General features: G+C 51.7%; 1 protein-coding gene across 1 annotated transcript in view; it reads left to right on the plus strand.

Annotated features, from left to right (window-relative positions):
• Positions 1–13,217, plus strand: part of LOC111144395 (maestro heat like repeat family member 2A) — a 43,535-nt gene that overhangs the window by 11,090 nt on the left and 19,228 nt on the right. The window contains exons 12-22 of the mRNA XM_022498668.1: positions 1,411–1,487; positions 2,417–2,536; positions 2,855–2,965; positions 3,771–3,918; positions 4,542–4,582; positions 5,271–5,412; positions 5,669–5,721; positions 6,167–6,274; positions 11,093–11,212; positions 11,423–11,545; positions 12,725–12,877. Coding sequence (XP_022354376.1) covers positions 1,411–1,487; positions 2,417–2,536; positions 2,855–2,965; positions 3,771–3,918; positions 4,542–4,582; positions 5,271–5,412; positions 5,669–5,721; positions 6,167–6,274; positions 11,093–11,212; positions 11,423–11,545; positions 12,725–12,877 — 1,196 coding nt within the window. The remainder of the gene's footprint in view (positions 1–1,410; positions 1,488–2,416; positions 2,537–2,854; positions 2,966–3,770; positions 3,919–4,541; positions 4,583–5,270; positions 5,413–5,668; positions 5,722–6,166; positions 6,275–11,092; positions 11,213–11,422; positions 11,546–12,724; positions 12,878–13,217) is intronic.

Raw genomic sequence — 13,217 nt, forward strand, 5'->3', positions numbered from 1 at the left:
TGTTCGTTAGCACATTGTGCATAAAAGCAGAACATTGGAAACCACCTACAGGTTTTTCTATAGGAATTTCTGGAACAAATGATAGCTTATCCACAGAGTGGACTATGACTCAACCATAAAGGGTGTAGTCGATCTGTACTTTTTTGTGGACAGGATGGCCTCCCTGTTGAGCACAACAGCATGGTTTGGGACAGTGTATGTAGCATGACCTTGGTTACTTGCAAGAAATCTGTGGTTATTTTTGCATAAATGAGCTTAGGGACGTTATCTTTTATTTTAATTTTGCAATGAGCATATACTCTTTTTAAGACCAGAAGTAAGTTTCTACTTTGCAGATTAAAAAACTCAAGACTGTATCACGGTCCCTTAGTGCGCGATGACTTGCTACCTTCCCCTTGGCCTGCTTCCCTCTCTTTCTTCCACTACCGTTGACCTGTAGAAATATCTAGCCTGGAGTCTAGTGTCAAGTTGAGCATCTGACTGTAATTCTATCCCTACTGGACCTCTCCAAAACCTTCTCATGGCTCTTTCTTACCTCTCTTAATCTTCCTCCTCCCTGAATTGGCCGTCCTCAGTTCTATGACTCACAAGCACTTACGAAGTACTTCCTTGTGTGCCAAGCACTGTGTTGGCTCATTATTGTTCACAGAAGCTCTGTGAGAGAGGTACTATTATGGGCCACATTTTAAAAAAAGATTTTATTTACTTTTGTGCCTATGCGCGCACGCACGCTAGAGCGAGCATGAGTGGGGTGGGGGGGGGCGGGCAGAGGAAGAAGCAGACTCCCCGCTGACAGGGAGCCCCACCTGGGACTCGATCCCAGGACCCCGGGATCACGACCTGAGTTGAAGGCAGACGCTTAGCCGACTGAGCCACCCAGGCACCCTATTATTATCCATACTTTAAAGGTAGGGAAACTGAGGCAGCAAGGGCTGAGGCGTTCACCTGAGGTCACATGGCTAGGATGTGGCTGACACAAGAGTTGAACCCAGCAGCCTCTGCCCTGCTGTGCTTTGCAGCCTGTGCCTGCCCGCCGCGTGCCTGGCCCTGTGTGCCCCCCTGAAGGACTCGAAGGTGGAGACTTGCTCTCTAGGACAGTCCACCTGGGTTCTGAAGAGGATCACAAAGCAGAGGCCAAGGGACTGAGGCACAGAAACAAAGCCCTCCCCGGCCAGGTGGGGTGGGACAGGTTGAGAGGATGAGGAGGTGGCCAGTGAGGCTTCTGAGGGAGGTGTCCCTGAGCTGTGGTGGCAGTCATAGGCTCTCAGGAGGCACAAGCTACCTGACGTCTGGCTCTGGGGGGAAGGTGGCCGGTGGGCCTGGTGCTCTGGGAGTCTCACTACTCCCGGGCATCTCCTGAGAGCCCAGCTCTGAGGCTGGTGGCCCTCCAGGCTGGTTTTCCTCTTTCAGAGCCCAGAATGAACATCAGGACCATCTACCTGGCCATCCGGGTTGTCAAGAACACCCTCTCTGACACCCGCTTCAAGGTAACAGGGCAGAGACCTGGAACGGGCTGGTGTTTGAGACACTCTGTGGGGAAGCAGAGGGAGGTCCCGTGGGTGGCCTTCACTCCTCTCCCGTTCTGTGGGTAGGGGCCACCTGCTGAAGGCCCTCTGATGGGAAGCCTAGCTTCCCGACCAGCACTGAGCAGGGCTGGAGGACAGGCGCCCCCGGAGCTGTGGTCCTGCTCCTGAGACACTTGCTCGCATCGAGGACCCAGAGTTTCCCAATGAAGGAGCTCAGACACCACCCTAGACAGAGGAGAGGCGGAGTGAATCTGGTTTCATCCAGAGCCACGGGGTTGCCTAAGGGTTATGTAAAACCTTTATTGCATTTGAACAAGGCAGCAGAGGGAGACACCCTGTACCCTCCAAATAAAGGCTAAAAAACCCCACAGTCCAGACTCTGCTGGAGCCACGGCCACCTTGCAATGTAGCTTCAGTTCTGGTTGTAGGCCCTGCAGGCCGCTGCTGCACGTCCTCTGGGGAGGGGAGGTCCAGGAAGGGGAGGGTCTGCACTGACGGGAGAGGGTGTGAGATGGGGTGGGGGAGGGATTTGGGCTGGAGATTTAGGCAGAGCTGTTCTCAAAAATGTGCAGGCTGTCAAGGGAGGACAGCCAGCCCTCATAGCAAGCCTGAGCCCAAGCCTGGGGAGCCCAGGGTAAGAGTCAGGCTGTCCCCACCAGGGCTGCCTGAGAACGGAGATAAGGCTCCTGGCTGGTCATGCTGCCCAATGGGATTCTCTGGATGGGGCAGGGGGTGGTGGATGGAGTGGGCTACTGCCTCTGAGGCCTCTTCACACCCAGAGCACTCCGAATTCCTAGCTGCCTCATGGGCCAGCATTGGGAGTTAGGTGCAGAGCCTCCCCACCATGGAGCTCACCCCATTCCCTTATGTCCACCGCCCTGTCCCCTCAGGTGAGGATGGCTATTCTCCGCATCATCGGCCAGTTGGCTCTGTCTGGCTACCAGGACAGGATCAAAGGCTGGGGCCTGAAGTACGTGTCCATGCAGCTGACTCTGTCCACCTACAAGCTGGTGAGTGGCCCTGATAGGCGGACCATGGTGCAGCTCCTCTTGGGAAGTGGTTTCCAGAGCCTCAGGAAAGATTCTTTCCTTTGCTTTCCTTTCCTTTCCTTGCTGCCCCCGTGCTTGATTCTGCACCCATCTACGTTCAGGACACCAGTGCCTGGGCTCATGGCGAGCTGTAGGTAGAGGCGTGGGCAGTACATCTAGAAAACCCTGGAGACCCAGTATCTGGGCATGGAGCCTCAAAGGCGTGAGGAGACCATGCCCGAGATTGCAGCAAGTCCCTGCCGGCCCACGAGCAGGGACCCCCTCGGTTCTGGTTTCCAGACAAATCACCGAGAGAGCTTTTATCAGAGGGACCTGGAGGAGAAGATGGTCCACAAAGTCACCATGGACACCGTGAAGATCATAACCTCTTCCGTCAGTGGGATGACCAATGTGAGTGTGACCCACATCCCTGCAGCCCCCTGGGTTGGGCTGCCCCCTGGGTGGGGCCCCTGCAGCTGACAGCTTGATGCTCCCTGTGCCCCGGGCTCCGGGGAGGATGGGGCATGCCCAGGGTTCTGCGCTCTTGTTCTCTTGTTCCCACTGTCTGGGATGTCTGGAGGGGCCCCTCATCTTCCCATTGCCTGAGCTCTTGTTCTTGAAGATCTGGTTCCAGAGCTGGGTCCTTGGTGGGAACTTAGTGTCCCGGGGCTAAGGCGGTGCCTGGCACACAGTGGGTCTCAGTATGTATCCATTGACTTAGAGCAGGAAATGTGTCAATTTCCTTAAAGCCCCTTCAGCCCAGGTGTGTGTGTGTGTGTGTGTGTGTGTGTGTGTGTGTGCAGAGATGATTTTAATGGATTAATTCCACAAGCATCCAGTGAGTTCCTACTATGAAGACATGAAGGCCATGTGCTCGAAGGGCTCAGTATAACCCCAAGGAGGGCACAGGCTGAAGAAGGAACAAATGTGCCAACTTTTCATGGCAACGCAGTGTGATGTAGCAAAGAAAAATAGGAAAAAATTGCCATCATAGCACAAGGAGGGGATCACTGTCCTTTAAGTGAGGACTTGGGCTAGATGCTCCCTGTCCGGGGGGCAGCCTATCTTAAGACCAGAGGTACTGAGGAGGGTAATGGGAGTTCCAATCTGTTGAGCCGCTGCTTAGAGCAGGCGAGCTGTGCGGCGGTGAGATGGGTCTCCTACACGGCCGTGGGTGCCCCAGCTAACGCTTCCTCCTCCCTGCCCCGCAACCCAGGAATTTTGGGTGAGGCTCCTGTGCTATATCATGGAGACGGATTACACGGAGGCCTTGACCCCCATCTGCATCAGCCTCACAAACCTGGCGGAACGCCAGCTCCACACCAAGGACGTGGAGGCCAGCGTGGCCGGCAAGAGCAGGCACGGTGGGCAGCCTCCCCGCCATAGCGGGTGAGATAGGGCAGGTGGACTACTGGTGTCCCGGGAAGTAGCCGCTCCGTTATTTCCGGGAAGCCGTCGGATCCCAGACAGCCAGGCTGAAGGCCCACCCTTACCGTGTCTGAGGATGAGTTAAAATTGTGCAAACCTGCTTTGGCGGTTCATTCCCCGAGTTCCCCTCCCCCAACAGAGGGGTGACACTGCTCTTCCAAGGGAGCTGTTCCCATGGGCCTGGAGCTTTGCTGGATGGGCGTTGCTGGTGGTGGGTGTGATTTTTAGGAGCCCTTCAGGACCGAGGGATGGCAAATGGTGGGGAGGGTCTTCTTCATGACCTTACCTGGACTCTGGGCTAGGCCGCCCCCTGACATCTTCTAATGATGTCATTGTTTCTCTCCTCTTCCCAGACTAAACCAATGAAAATGAGGTTCCTTATGGACATATCACTGGTCCCTGTGCTAACCCATTTTCTGTTCTGGGGGCAACGGGATGATGTTGGGGAAGTACCTTCCAGGGCAGAGCCCTTCTCAGGGGCATGGGCCCTAGGGGTCTGGGGGCCCGTCCTGGTATGAACTGGGCAACTGGAGTAGGTTTGCATCTCCTTCTTCCTCAGTGGACCTGCCTGCACCCCAGAAACTCTTGGCCCGTCTCCTGGTGAGTGGCTCCCCAGGCTATGCCCTGGCCTGACTGAGGCCATTGTCTGTGGCCCCTCTCCCTTGAGCTCCTAATTCCTGAAGCCTCCAGTGGGAGGAGGGAGCTAGACACTTGAGAGGACAGAACTTTCTGGGTCCCTTCCATTCCTCTTGGGTAGACGTGGCAGGGGCAGTGTGTTCAGATGCCCTGGGACCCGGTGAGGACATGTTCCTGGATTCCTCTGCTCATTCTCTGAGCAGCCCCTAAGCAACTCCAGGACACTGCCAATGGCCTGCCTGCCCCCAGGGGTCCTTCATAGGCATTTACCTGTGCCTTCTCGTCCTCCTCTTTTTTTTTTTTTTTTCTTTTTTATTAGGGGGAGAGAAAGAGTGGGGAGGGGGCAAAGGGAGAGGAAGAGAGAGAATCCCAAGCAGACTCCATGCCCAGCACAGAACCTGACATGGGGCTCGATCTCATGACCCTGAGATCATGACCTGCCAAAATTAAGAGTCAAATGCTTAAATGACTGAGCCACGCAGGTGCCCCGGATTTCCTCCTTATGTTGACTATGGGCACTAATCCACACTCCGTGGAAGCCTGGGGTGGGGGGAAAGCCCACTATCTTACCCCTCTTCTTCTTTCTGGGAACAAAATGCCTGGCACTGCCCAGCCTGGGGCAGGGCCCCACTGGAGTCTTGGTGCTCCCCAGGTGCTGATGTCATCCCCCTATAAGGGGGAGGGCCGAGGGATAGCCATGCTCAACCTCCTGAGGACCCTGAGACAGAGCATTGCACCCTCCATGGCTGACATGTGGGAGCTGGAGATCCCACTGCTGGTCAAGTACCTGGGAGGTGAGGCATCCGGGGCACCAAGCCCAAGTCAGCTCCCCTCTCAGTGTGCATGCTGGAGTACTAATCACAGGGACTGAGCAGCAGGAACCAAAGCTCAGGGTAGACCCGTGAGGCCTATTTGGGTCTTTGGGGAAGCGGGGAGGGAAATGCAGCATGTGCTGAGACCATCCATGGAGGGCTTGAGTGCCTGACTAAGGAGGCTGATCCAAAGAGGAGCAGCTGAAGAAGTCAGCAGGTGTGGACCTTCTTTCTGCAGAACATACTGAGTTTACTTGGAATCAGAAAACCTGGGAGGACAAGCTGATTCAGGTAAAGACGTGATCCTGCTTGCTGAGGTTGGGTCGGGAGAAAGGGGAGGAGTGCATGGGAGGCCCCTTGGTGGGGTTGATGTGTGGAGAGTTTAGGAGTCCCTTAAGGACATCCCCAAGAAAACTTGCGGGGGCGTGCCAAGCATGTCTACAGCTGTATCCATTAGCAGAGGAGAACAGAGAGCCTTCTATCCTCAGGGACCAAATGTTCAGGAAAGCAGCATAGGGGTGACCTCCTCCTTCCAGCCCCAAAACCACAGCTGTTCCCCAGGCCTACAGAATGTTAGCACTGGGTCAGGGTTCGATGGGTTGAGCAATCTAGAGATTGGGGAAGGGGGTTAGAGAGGGGGAGTCACTGCTCAAGGTCACACAGTGCTCCTGGAGCTTGGGAGAGAACAGGACTGGGGATATATGGCATTGCCCAGTGACATCTTCTGCCTCCTCAGTTTCTGAGAAATTCCCTTAAGAAGACCCGAGGTTCCAATTGGAGCTTGCGTCTGAGCAAGGAGCTGAACAACCAGATTGAAAGCTTCGACAGCCCCTCCCTGGAGAAGGTTTGTGCTCACAGTGTCAGAGCAGTTCAGACAGGGAAGGGCCTCCAGGGACGGTGGAATGGAGGCTCGCACTGTGTGTGAGACCAGCTGCACCCGTGGCTGTCTACAGGGTTCTGTGAGGAGACATTGGTGGTCTAGGCCAGTGGGTTTTTGTGTCTTCTTCTGTTTTGTTTTTCTTTAAGAAACTGCTGTGTTGAAGCTGGGGGATCTCTTCTCCAGCAGCCAGATTCCTGATCCTCTCACTTTGCTCTCCACCTGATGGGGTCTCCTAGCAGAGTCCAATAGGCAAGAATCGAGATGTCTGAACAGGTTTTGACAAATAGTGAAAATGATGGGGATGACACTGAACCACAGAAGGCTAAAGGGCTTGCTGAGTTCTAGCTTGGAAGTGAAGATGATGAGGTCAGGAAGGGACAAAGAAAGAGTAAGCAAGCTGAGGTTTGGAGCACGACCTTCAGCTGTCCCCAACCCCACTGGCAGATTGCTGGATGTCGTTGTATACACTTGACCCATCCAGCTACTGGCTCATGGTCACATGTGTATTTCATTCATTGTCTTTATAAAACTATGAACATTATTGATAGAAATCAGAGAAGGTCTCAATTAATGGAAAGGATCCATGTTCTCAGATTGGAAGACGATATGGTCAAGATGGCATACTCCCCAAATGTCTCTACAGATTCATTGTGATCCTTGTCATAAACCCTAGGTGGTTTGTCTGCCTGTCCACCTGTCTGCCTGCCTGCCTTCCTTCCTCTCTCTTGCTTGTCTGCCTGCCTTCCTTCCTTCTTCCCTTCCTTTTCCCTCTGTCCCTCTGTTGCTCCCACCCACACTCCCTCCCTCCTTCCTTCCTTTCTTTCTTTCTTTCTTTTTTTTTTTTTAGAGATTGACAAGCTGATCCTAACATCCATTTGGGAATACAAGGGGCCCAGAATGGCCAACATAATTATGATTAAGAGAAAGACCAAAGTTGGAGGACTCAAATTTTGCAATTTCAAGACTGCTTTCACACAACCGCAGTAAACAAGACAATATAGTACTGGCATAGGATGGGAAGACAGATTGATGTAATAGAAAAAAAAAAGAATAGAAAGTACAGAAATAAACCTCACATTTGCTGTCAGCTGATTTTGTGCAAAGCCTTCTTAGATATGACACCAAAAGCACGAGTGAAGAAAGAAAATATAGATAACTTGAACATCATCAGAAATAAAAACTCTTATGCTGAAAATCAAACCATCAAGAAAACAAAAAGACAACCCTTGGAATGAGAGAAAATATTTGCAAATTAAGTCCTTGGTAAGAGACTTGTATCTAGAATATATGAAGAGCTCTTTTCACTCAATAACAAAAAAAAAAGCCAGTTCAGAAATGGGCAAATGATATGAATAGATATTTTTTGAAGAAGGTACGTACATGATGAATAAGCACGTGAAGAAATGTTCAAGATTATCACCATTAGGGAAAATGGAAATCAAAGCTGCAGGGACATACCTCCTCACACCCACTAGGCTGGCTATAATACAAAAGATAATAACAAGTGTTGGTAAGAATGTGGAGAAGTGCAAACACTTATATACTGCTGGTGTGAATGGAAAACCAGTTCCTTGAAGTGTTATATACAGAGTTACCATATGACCCAGGAATTCTGCTCTGAGTTGTATATTCCCAGGGGAAACGGAAACATACATCCATACAAAAACTCATACATAAATATTCACTCTAGTGTTATTCATATAGCCAAAAAGTAGAAACAACCCAGATGCCCACCAGTGGACAAAAGGATAAACAAAATGTGGTCTATCTGTACAATGGACTATTATTCAGCCATTAAAAGGAACGAAGTACTGATTTATGGTACAGAAAGGATGACCCTTGAAGACATCATGCTAAGTGACAGAAGCCAGATGCAAAGGGACCCAAACCCCACATACTATATGATTTTGTCTACTTGTAATGTCCAGAATAGACATCTTCTTAGAGAGAGAAAGTAGATTAGTGGGTGTAAGAGGCTGCAGGAAATGTTCAGTGACTGTTAGAGGTACGAGATTTCTCTGGTGTGGGGAGGGTACTGATCCAAATGTTCTAGGTTTAGATTGTGCTGATGGTTGCGCAACTCTGTGAATAGACCACTGAATTCGTAAACGTTAAGTGGGTTAATTTTATGGTATGTGAACTATATCTCAAAGAGATGTTTAAGCAAAGCTTCTTACGGGTGTCAACCCAAAATTGTGTTTGTTCCAATAGATAGCCTGTATAGGTGAGTAGGTAAAATAACAAAAAGCAAGGCTATCTTACAGAGACTCTTCTATAGCTAAACATACATGTGTAGGTTTAAGATTTTATCCAATGTCAGTATAAGGACAGACGTCCATTTAGAAGAAAGTTGTACATAGGATGTGAGGGTGATCTGGCTATGACATTTGTCACCCCATTGGTCGCCGGGGTTGATTCAGGTTGTCTGGCTGGTTAGCTGGGTAACCCCGTCCTCCCTCATTGCTCCATGCGCGTCTCTCCCGAAGCTGCCTGCCTGGCCCAAGAAGATGACCTTGCTCCAAGGAGGAGGAGCAAGGTTGCTGGGTCAAGAGCATGCAAATAACTGCTCTCCCTTGCTGGAGCCCCCAAACAAGCACTCGAGGTTCCTTTATAACAGAATGTAGGGCAGTCAAGCTTCCAAGACTCCAGACACATCCAATGCGGGGCTGCGTGTGGGGGTCTGGGTCCCTTTAAAAAGAAAAGAAAAGGGGTGCCTGGGTGGCTCTGTGGGTTAAGCGTCTGCCTTCAGCTCAGGTCATGATCTCGGGGTCCTGGGAATGAGTCCCACATCGGGCTCTCTGCTCAGCAGGGAGCCTGCTTCATCCTCTCTCTCTGCCTGCCTCTCTGCCTACCTGTGATCTCTCTCTCTCTCTCTCTCTGTCAAATAAATAAATAAAATCTTTAAAAAAAAAAGAAAAGAAGAAAGAAAAAGTATATATTATTTAATAAGGAAATGCACAGAATTCAACCGTATTACCATCGTTTACCTCGCTTAGGGAAAGTAAATCAGTGAGCAGGATTTTACTGGCTTAGAAAACTCAAGAAGGCACAGTTGGATACAGTGGCTCAGGGAACTTCACCAGGACCCTCCTGTCTCTTCATCGCTCAGCCGGCACCTCCCCGTATGCAAGGTGGCCCCCAGTAGCTTCCAGAACTGCAGCCCCTGTTGTCAGAGCTAGTCTTCTCCCAAAACTGATATGCAGAAACCATTCTCTTTCCCAGAAACAAATAAAACAAAAATATGATATAGTGAAGAAAGATCCCATTCCAAGTAGCGACACAATGTAAACATGTAATTAAAGGCATTATTGACGAAGTGACGTATGTGGAACCAGCGTAGGAGCACGGAATGACAAGGAGGTGCAGGAACAACGAGAGAAATGAGATGACATTGACGCATCTTTTGCTCTCGGATGGGAAGTCTCCATGTTGGAAAGGCATCCACGTTGTTCAAATTAAACTGCCGTACAAGGTACTTCCCCGTCACATCTCCAAAAGGAGTTTTTGTGGACATTGGACAATTTTATGGAATTTGACTAGATTATTTCCAAGTTCACCTGAATGAACGAGTGGAAGACAATGGCTCAGAACATATTGACAATAAAGCTCACGAAGGAGGGATTTACTCTCTCAGGACGGATCAAAGATTGAAGTGTACCAAATGAAAGAAAACGGTGAATGACCAGAGTACATCAACAAATAGCTTTCAATCTTGACACAGAGTAGGCCTTCATATACATAAAGGAAACCAAGAAAGACAAGGGAAAAGAAAGACAACTTTCCTCTGTGAAAATGAATGTTTTCTGTGTGACAAAAGAAGTTGCAATAAGTAAAAAAAAAAAAAAGGAACAGAGACCCTTGGGAGAAATACAGCAATAGAGTGATCTGCTGGTTGAGGCTTCTGGTATTTGATCCTTAAGAAAGGAGCCTGGGACGATGCGTGATTTTTTTTTTTTTTTGAAGACTTTATTGATTGATTAATTTTGAGGGAGCAGGTGGAGGGGCAGAGGGAGAGGGAGAATCCTCAGGCAGATTCTGTGCTTGAGCTCAGAGCCCAATGAGGGGCTCGATCTCATGATCCCGAAACCAGAACCTGAGCTGAAACTGAGAGTCAGATGCTCAACCCACTGAGGCACCACACCAGGCGCCCCAGACAATGTTTGATTTAAAAATCCCGGTTCTACCACCTCCCACTTGCATTTCCATCTCCCAAAACAGCAACCGTATCTACCGTCTGGAATTGTTATGTGGGTTAAGTGAAACAAGACATGTTTGTTCTTGTGGTTTCTCCAAATACACACAAGAGGCTCTCACGAGCAAAAGGGAAAACAGGAAGAATAAGTCAATGGGAAATGGGCAAAGAACACAGGCAGGGATTCAGAGACCAGATGGTGAGAATGTGCAAGGGCACTCAGCACGGCTTGTCCCCAGGTGCTCTTGAATTTGTTAGTGTGAAGGGAAATTCATTCAACCTCTATAGGAAGGAAATTTGGCCCCCAGTGTTTAGAATACGCTCGTGTTTATAGTACGCCGCTGAGATCATTCATCTCTACTCCAGCAGCTGCCAGGTAACCCTAGGTGCCACACTCTCACAAACACTTGTTTATAATATAAAACCCTCCAGAACACCTGAATGTTTATTTCAAAGACTCTACGAAATGTGTAGGTATCTGCGCATTGAAACAGACAATCGAGAGTGTCGGGTAGGGGGCCCCCCATGGAGGTGACCCCTGACGGGCAGAGCCAAGAGGCTGAGGCTCCCTTTGTCCCTTGCCTTTCCAGGGCTTTCTGTATCGGGCCCTGGGCTTCACGCTGGCTACGGGCCTGGAGGCCGACAAGGTGGAGGTGCTGCTGCTGGACCTGTTGTACAAGACAGACTATGGCAATGACTTTGACCGGGAGGTGAGGGGGCCCTGCAGCCCCTTCCTGTGCAGCAGACTCCTCTGACCCTAGGGGGTTATGGGCCTAGGCATGCTTGAGTGTGTGTGAGTGCACGCGTGCCTGTGTGTCTACTGGTGTGTGTGTGCCATGTGTATACGTATGTGCAGGGGTGGGGGTCCTCCTGTGGCCCTGGCCCCCCCCCCTCACTCCAGCCGGGCGGTCTCCCTGCAGGGCGTGATTCTGTGCTTTGGCCTGTGTGCTCGCGGCCAGGTGAAGACAGTGCTGAATGTGCTCCATGACTTTGAGGAGAGGATCCAGGAGTCGGAGCAGTCTTGGCAGATCGGCGCTTGGCGGGTGAGTCACGCTCGCTCCCCAGTCCCGTCTCTGGGGGCCTCGTAGACCAGCGCCTTCAGCACTCAGCCGAGGTCCTTGCTGGGTCTTAAGAGCAAACTGCCCTCAGAATCAGCCGGGGGCCCCCTCCCACAAAGTCCTTGGATAATCTAAAGAACACAGGGTGGGCCTGTGTAGTGTCTGGGTCCCAGACACTACAAAGGTGAGCCCGATGTGGGCTCCTCAGAGCAGCAGCGGGTCCCCCCCTGGGTGCTGGAGGGCATGCAGGGTCCCAGGCCTCACGCAGCCCCAGTGGAGCTGAAGAAGCTGCTCGTGTAGAGATCAGTGGGCTCTTTGCTCATGCTGGGAGCTCGGCCTCAGTCAATCAGTGGTACTGGGGTGGAGGGGCTGTCAGGACCACGGTCCTTAGGAGAGGATGCTGTCTGAGGACATGCCACTGGCCAGCGGGGAAGCCGTGGGCTGGCCTCTGGAGGCTGCCCCTCTCTGCCACAGGACACAGTGCTCCAGGCTGTTATTGATGCCTCAGGCTTTGGCCTTGACCTAGAACCCTTGCCCTGGGGGGTCTGGAAGTCTGGATGGAGAGACTCAAGGGCGTCTCAGACTTTTGTCTCAGCTTTTCTATGAAGCAGGACCTGAGAGGTAGATTTCTAATCAAGGCCTGGCGGGGCCTGGGCACCCCTGCCCACCCTCCATGATGGGTTTGGTGGCCCTACAACACCTCATCCCAGGCTTATTCTCACTGGATTCCCGATATCACAAGAGACCATGGCCCAGAGCAAGAGCCTGGCAGGTGAAGCTATGGAGGAGTGTACAGGTGGCCTCTGTTTAGCTGTGTCCCCACAAACCACCTGCTCCCAGTGAATGGGTGCTGCTGGCATCTTGCTGGACTGAAGCCTCTGTGGGGGTGGGCCCTGGTGTGAGTGGCTCCCCACTGCGTCCCCAATGCCTGGCAAATAGTAGGTGCTCAATAAAGGTACATCAAATGAATGAGTAGATGAATGAGCATTTCAGGCACCCGGAAAGCCATTTCTGCTGACTCTACGGCTCCTTTGGCCATGTGACCAGAGACCATCCACGTGCAGCCAGGGCGGCCCTGCTCCCTCTCAGAAGGGCAAGTTGAACAGACCCCCCCCTTCCCTCATGCATATCCAGTGGTTCTTCCTCTTTTCACTGGGCTCGCAGAAGGACCACCCCTGGAGGCGGGAGACAGTGAAGGGCGCCCTCATGGTGATGTACAGCTGCGTGGCCTTGTACTGTCACCCCCAGATGCTCCTCACCCACGTGGACAACCCCATCACCGCTAAGATCATTCATCACTACTCCAGCAGCTGCCAGGTAACCCCACGTGCCACACCCTCACATCCAAGCCAGGCTGGCAGAGTCACCTACTTCACTATCTGAGCACCCATCCCCACCCAGCAGACAGCCAGGAGTCCCACCCAACTCCCAGCTTTTGGGAAACCCATTGCCTCAAACTGTGTTGTTCTCTGGTGTGGGGGGAAGTGGGGGGGGGACAGCCTTCCCCCACAATGCTGGGCAGGTGAGTGTTGGTCCCAGAAATCACAGGATAGACACCCCCTCTTCCCAGCCTCGCTCCCTCCCTCTGCCCCCTCCCCTCCTGACATCTGACCGAAGCCCTTTAACAAGGGACAAGAAGTGGGAATGTCCTCAGGGA

The sequence above is a fragment of the Enhydra lutris genome, unplaced genomic scaffold (genome assembly GCF_002288905.1).
Source record: "Enhydra lutris kenyoni isolate GAN:26980312 unplaced genomic scaffold, ASM228890v2 scaffoldscaffold1, whole genome shotgun sequence".
NCBI classification, from domain to species: domain Eukaryota; kingdom Metazoa; phylum Chordata; class Mammalia; order Carnivora; family Mustelidae; genus Enhydra; species Enhydra lutris.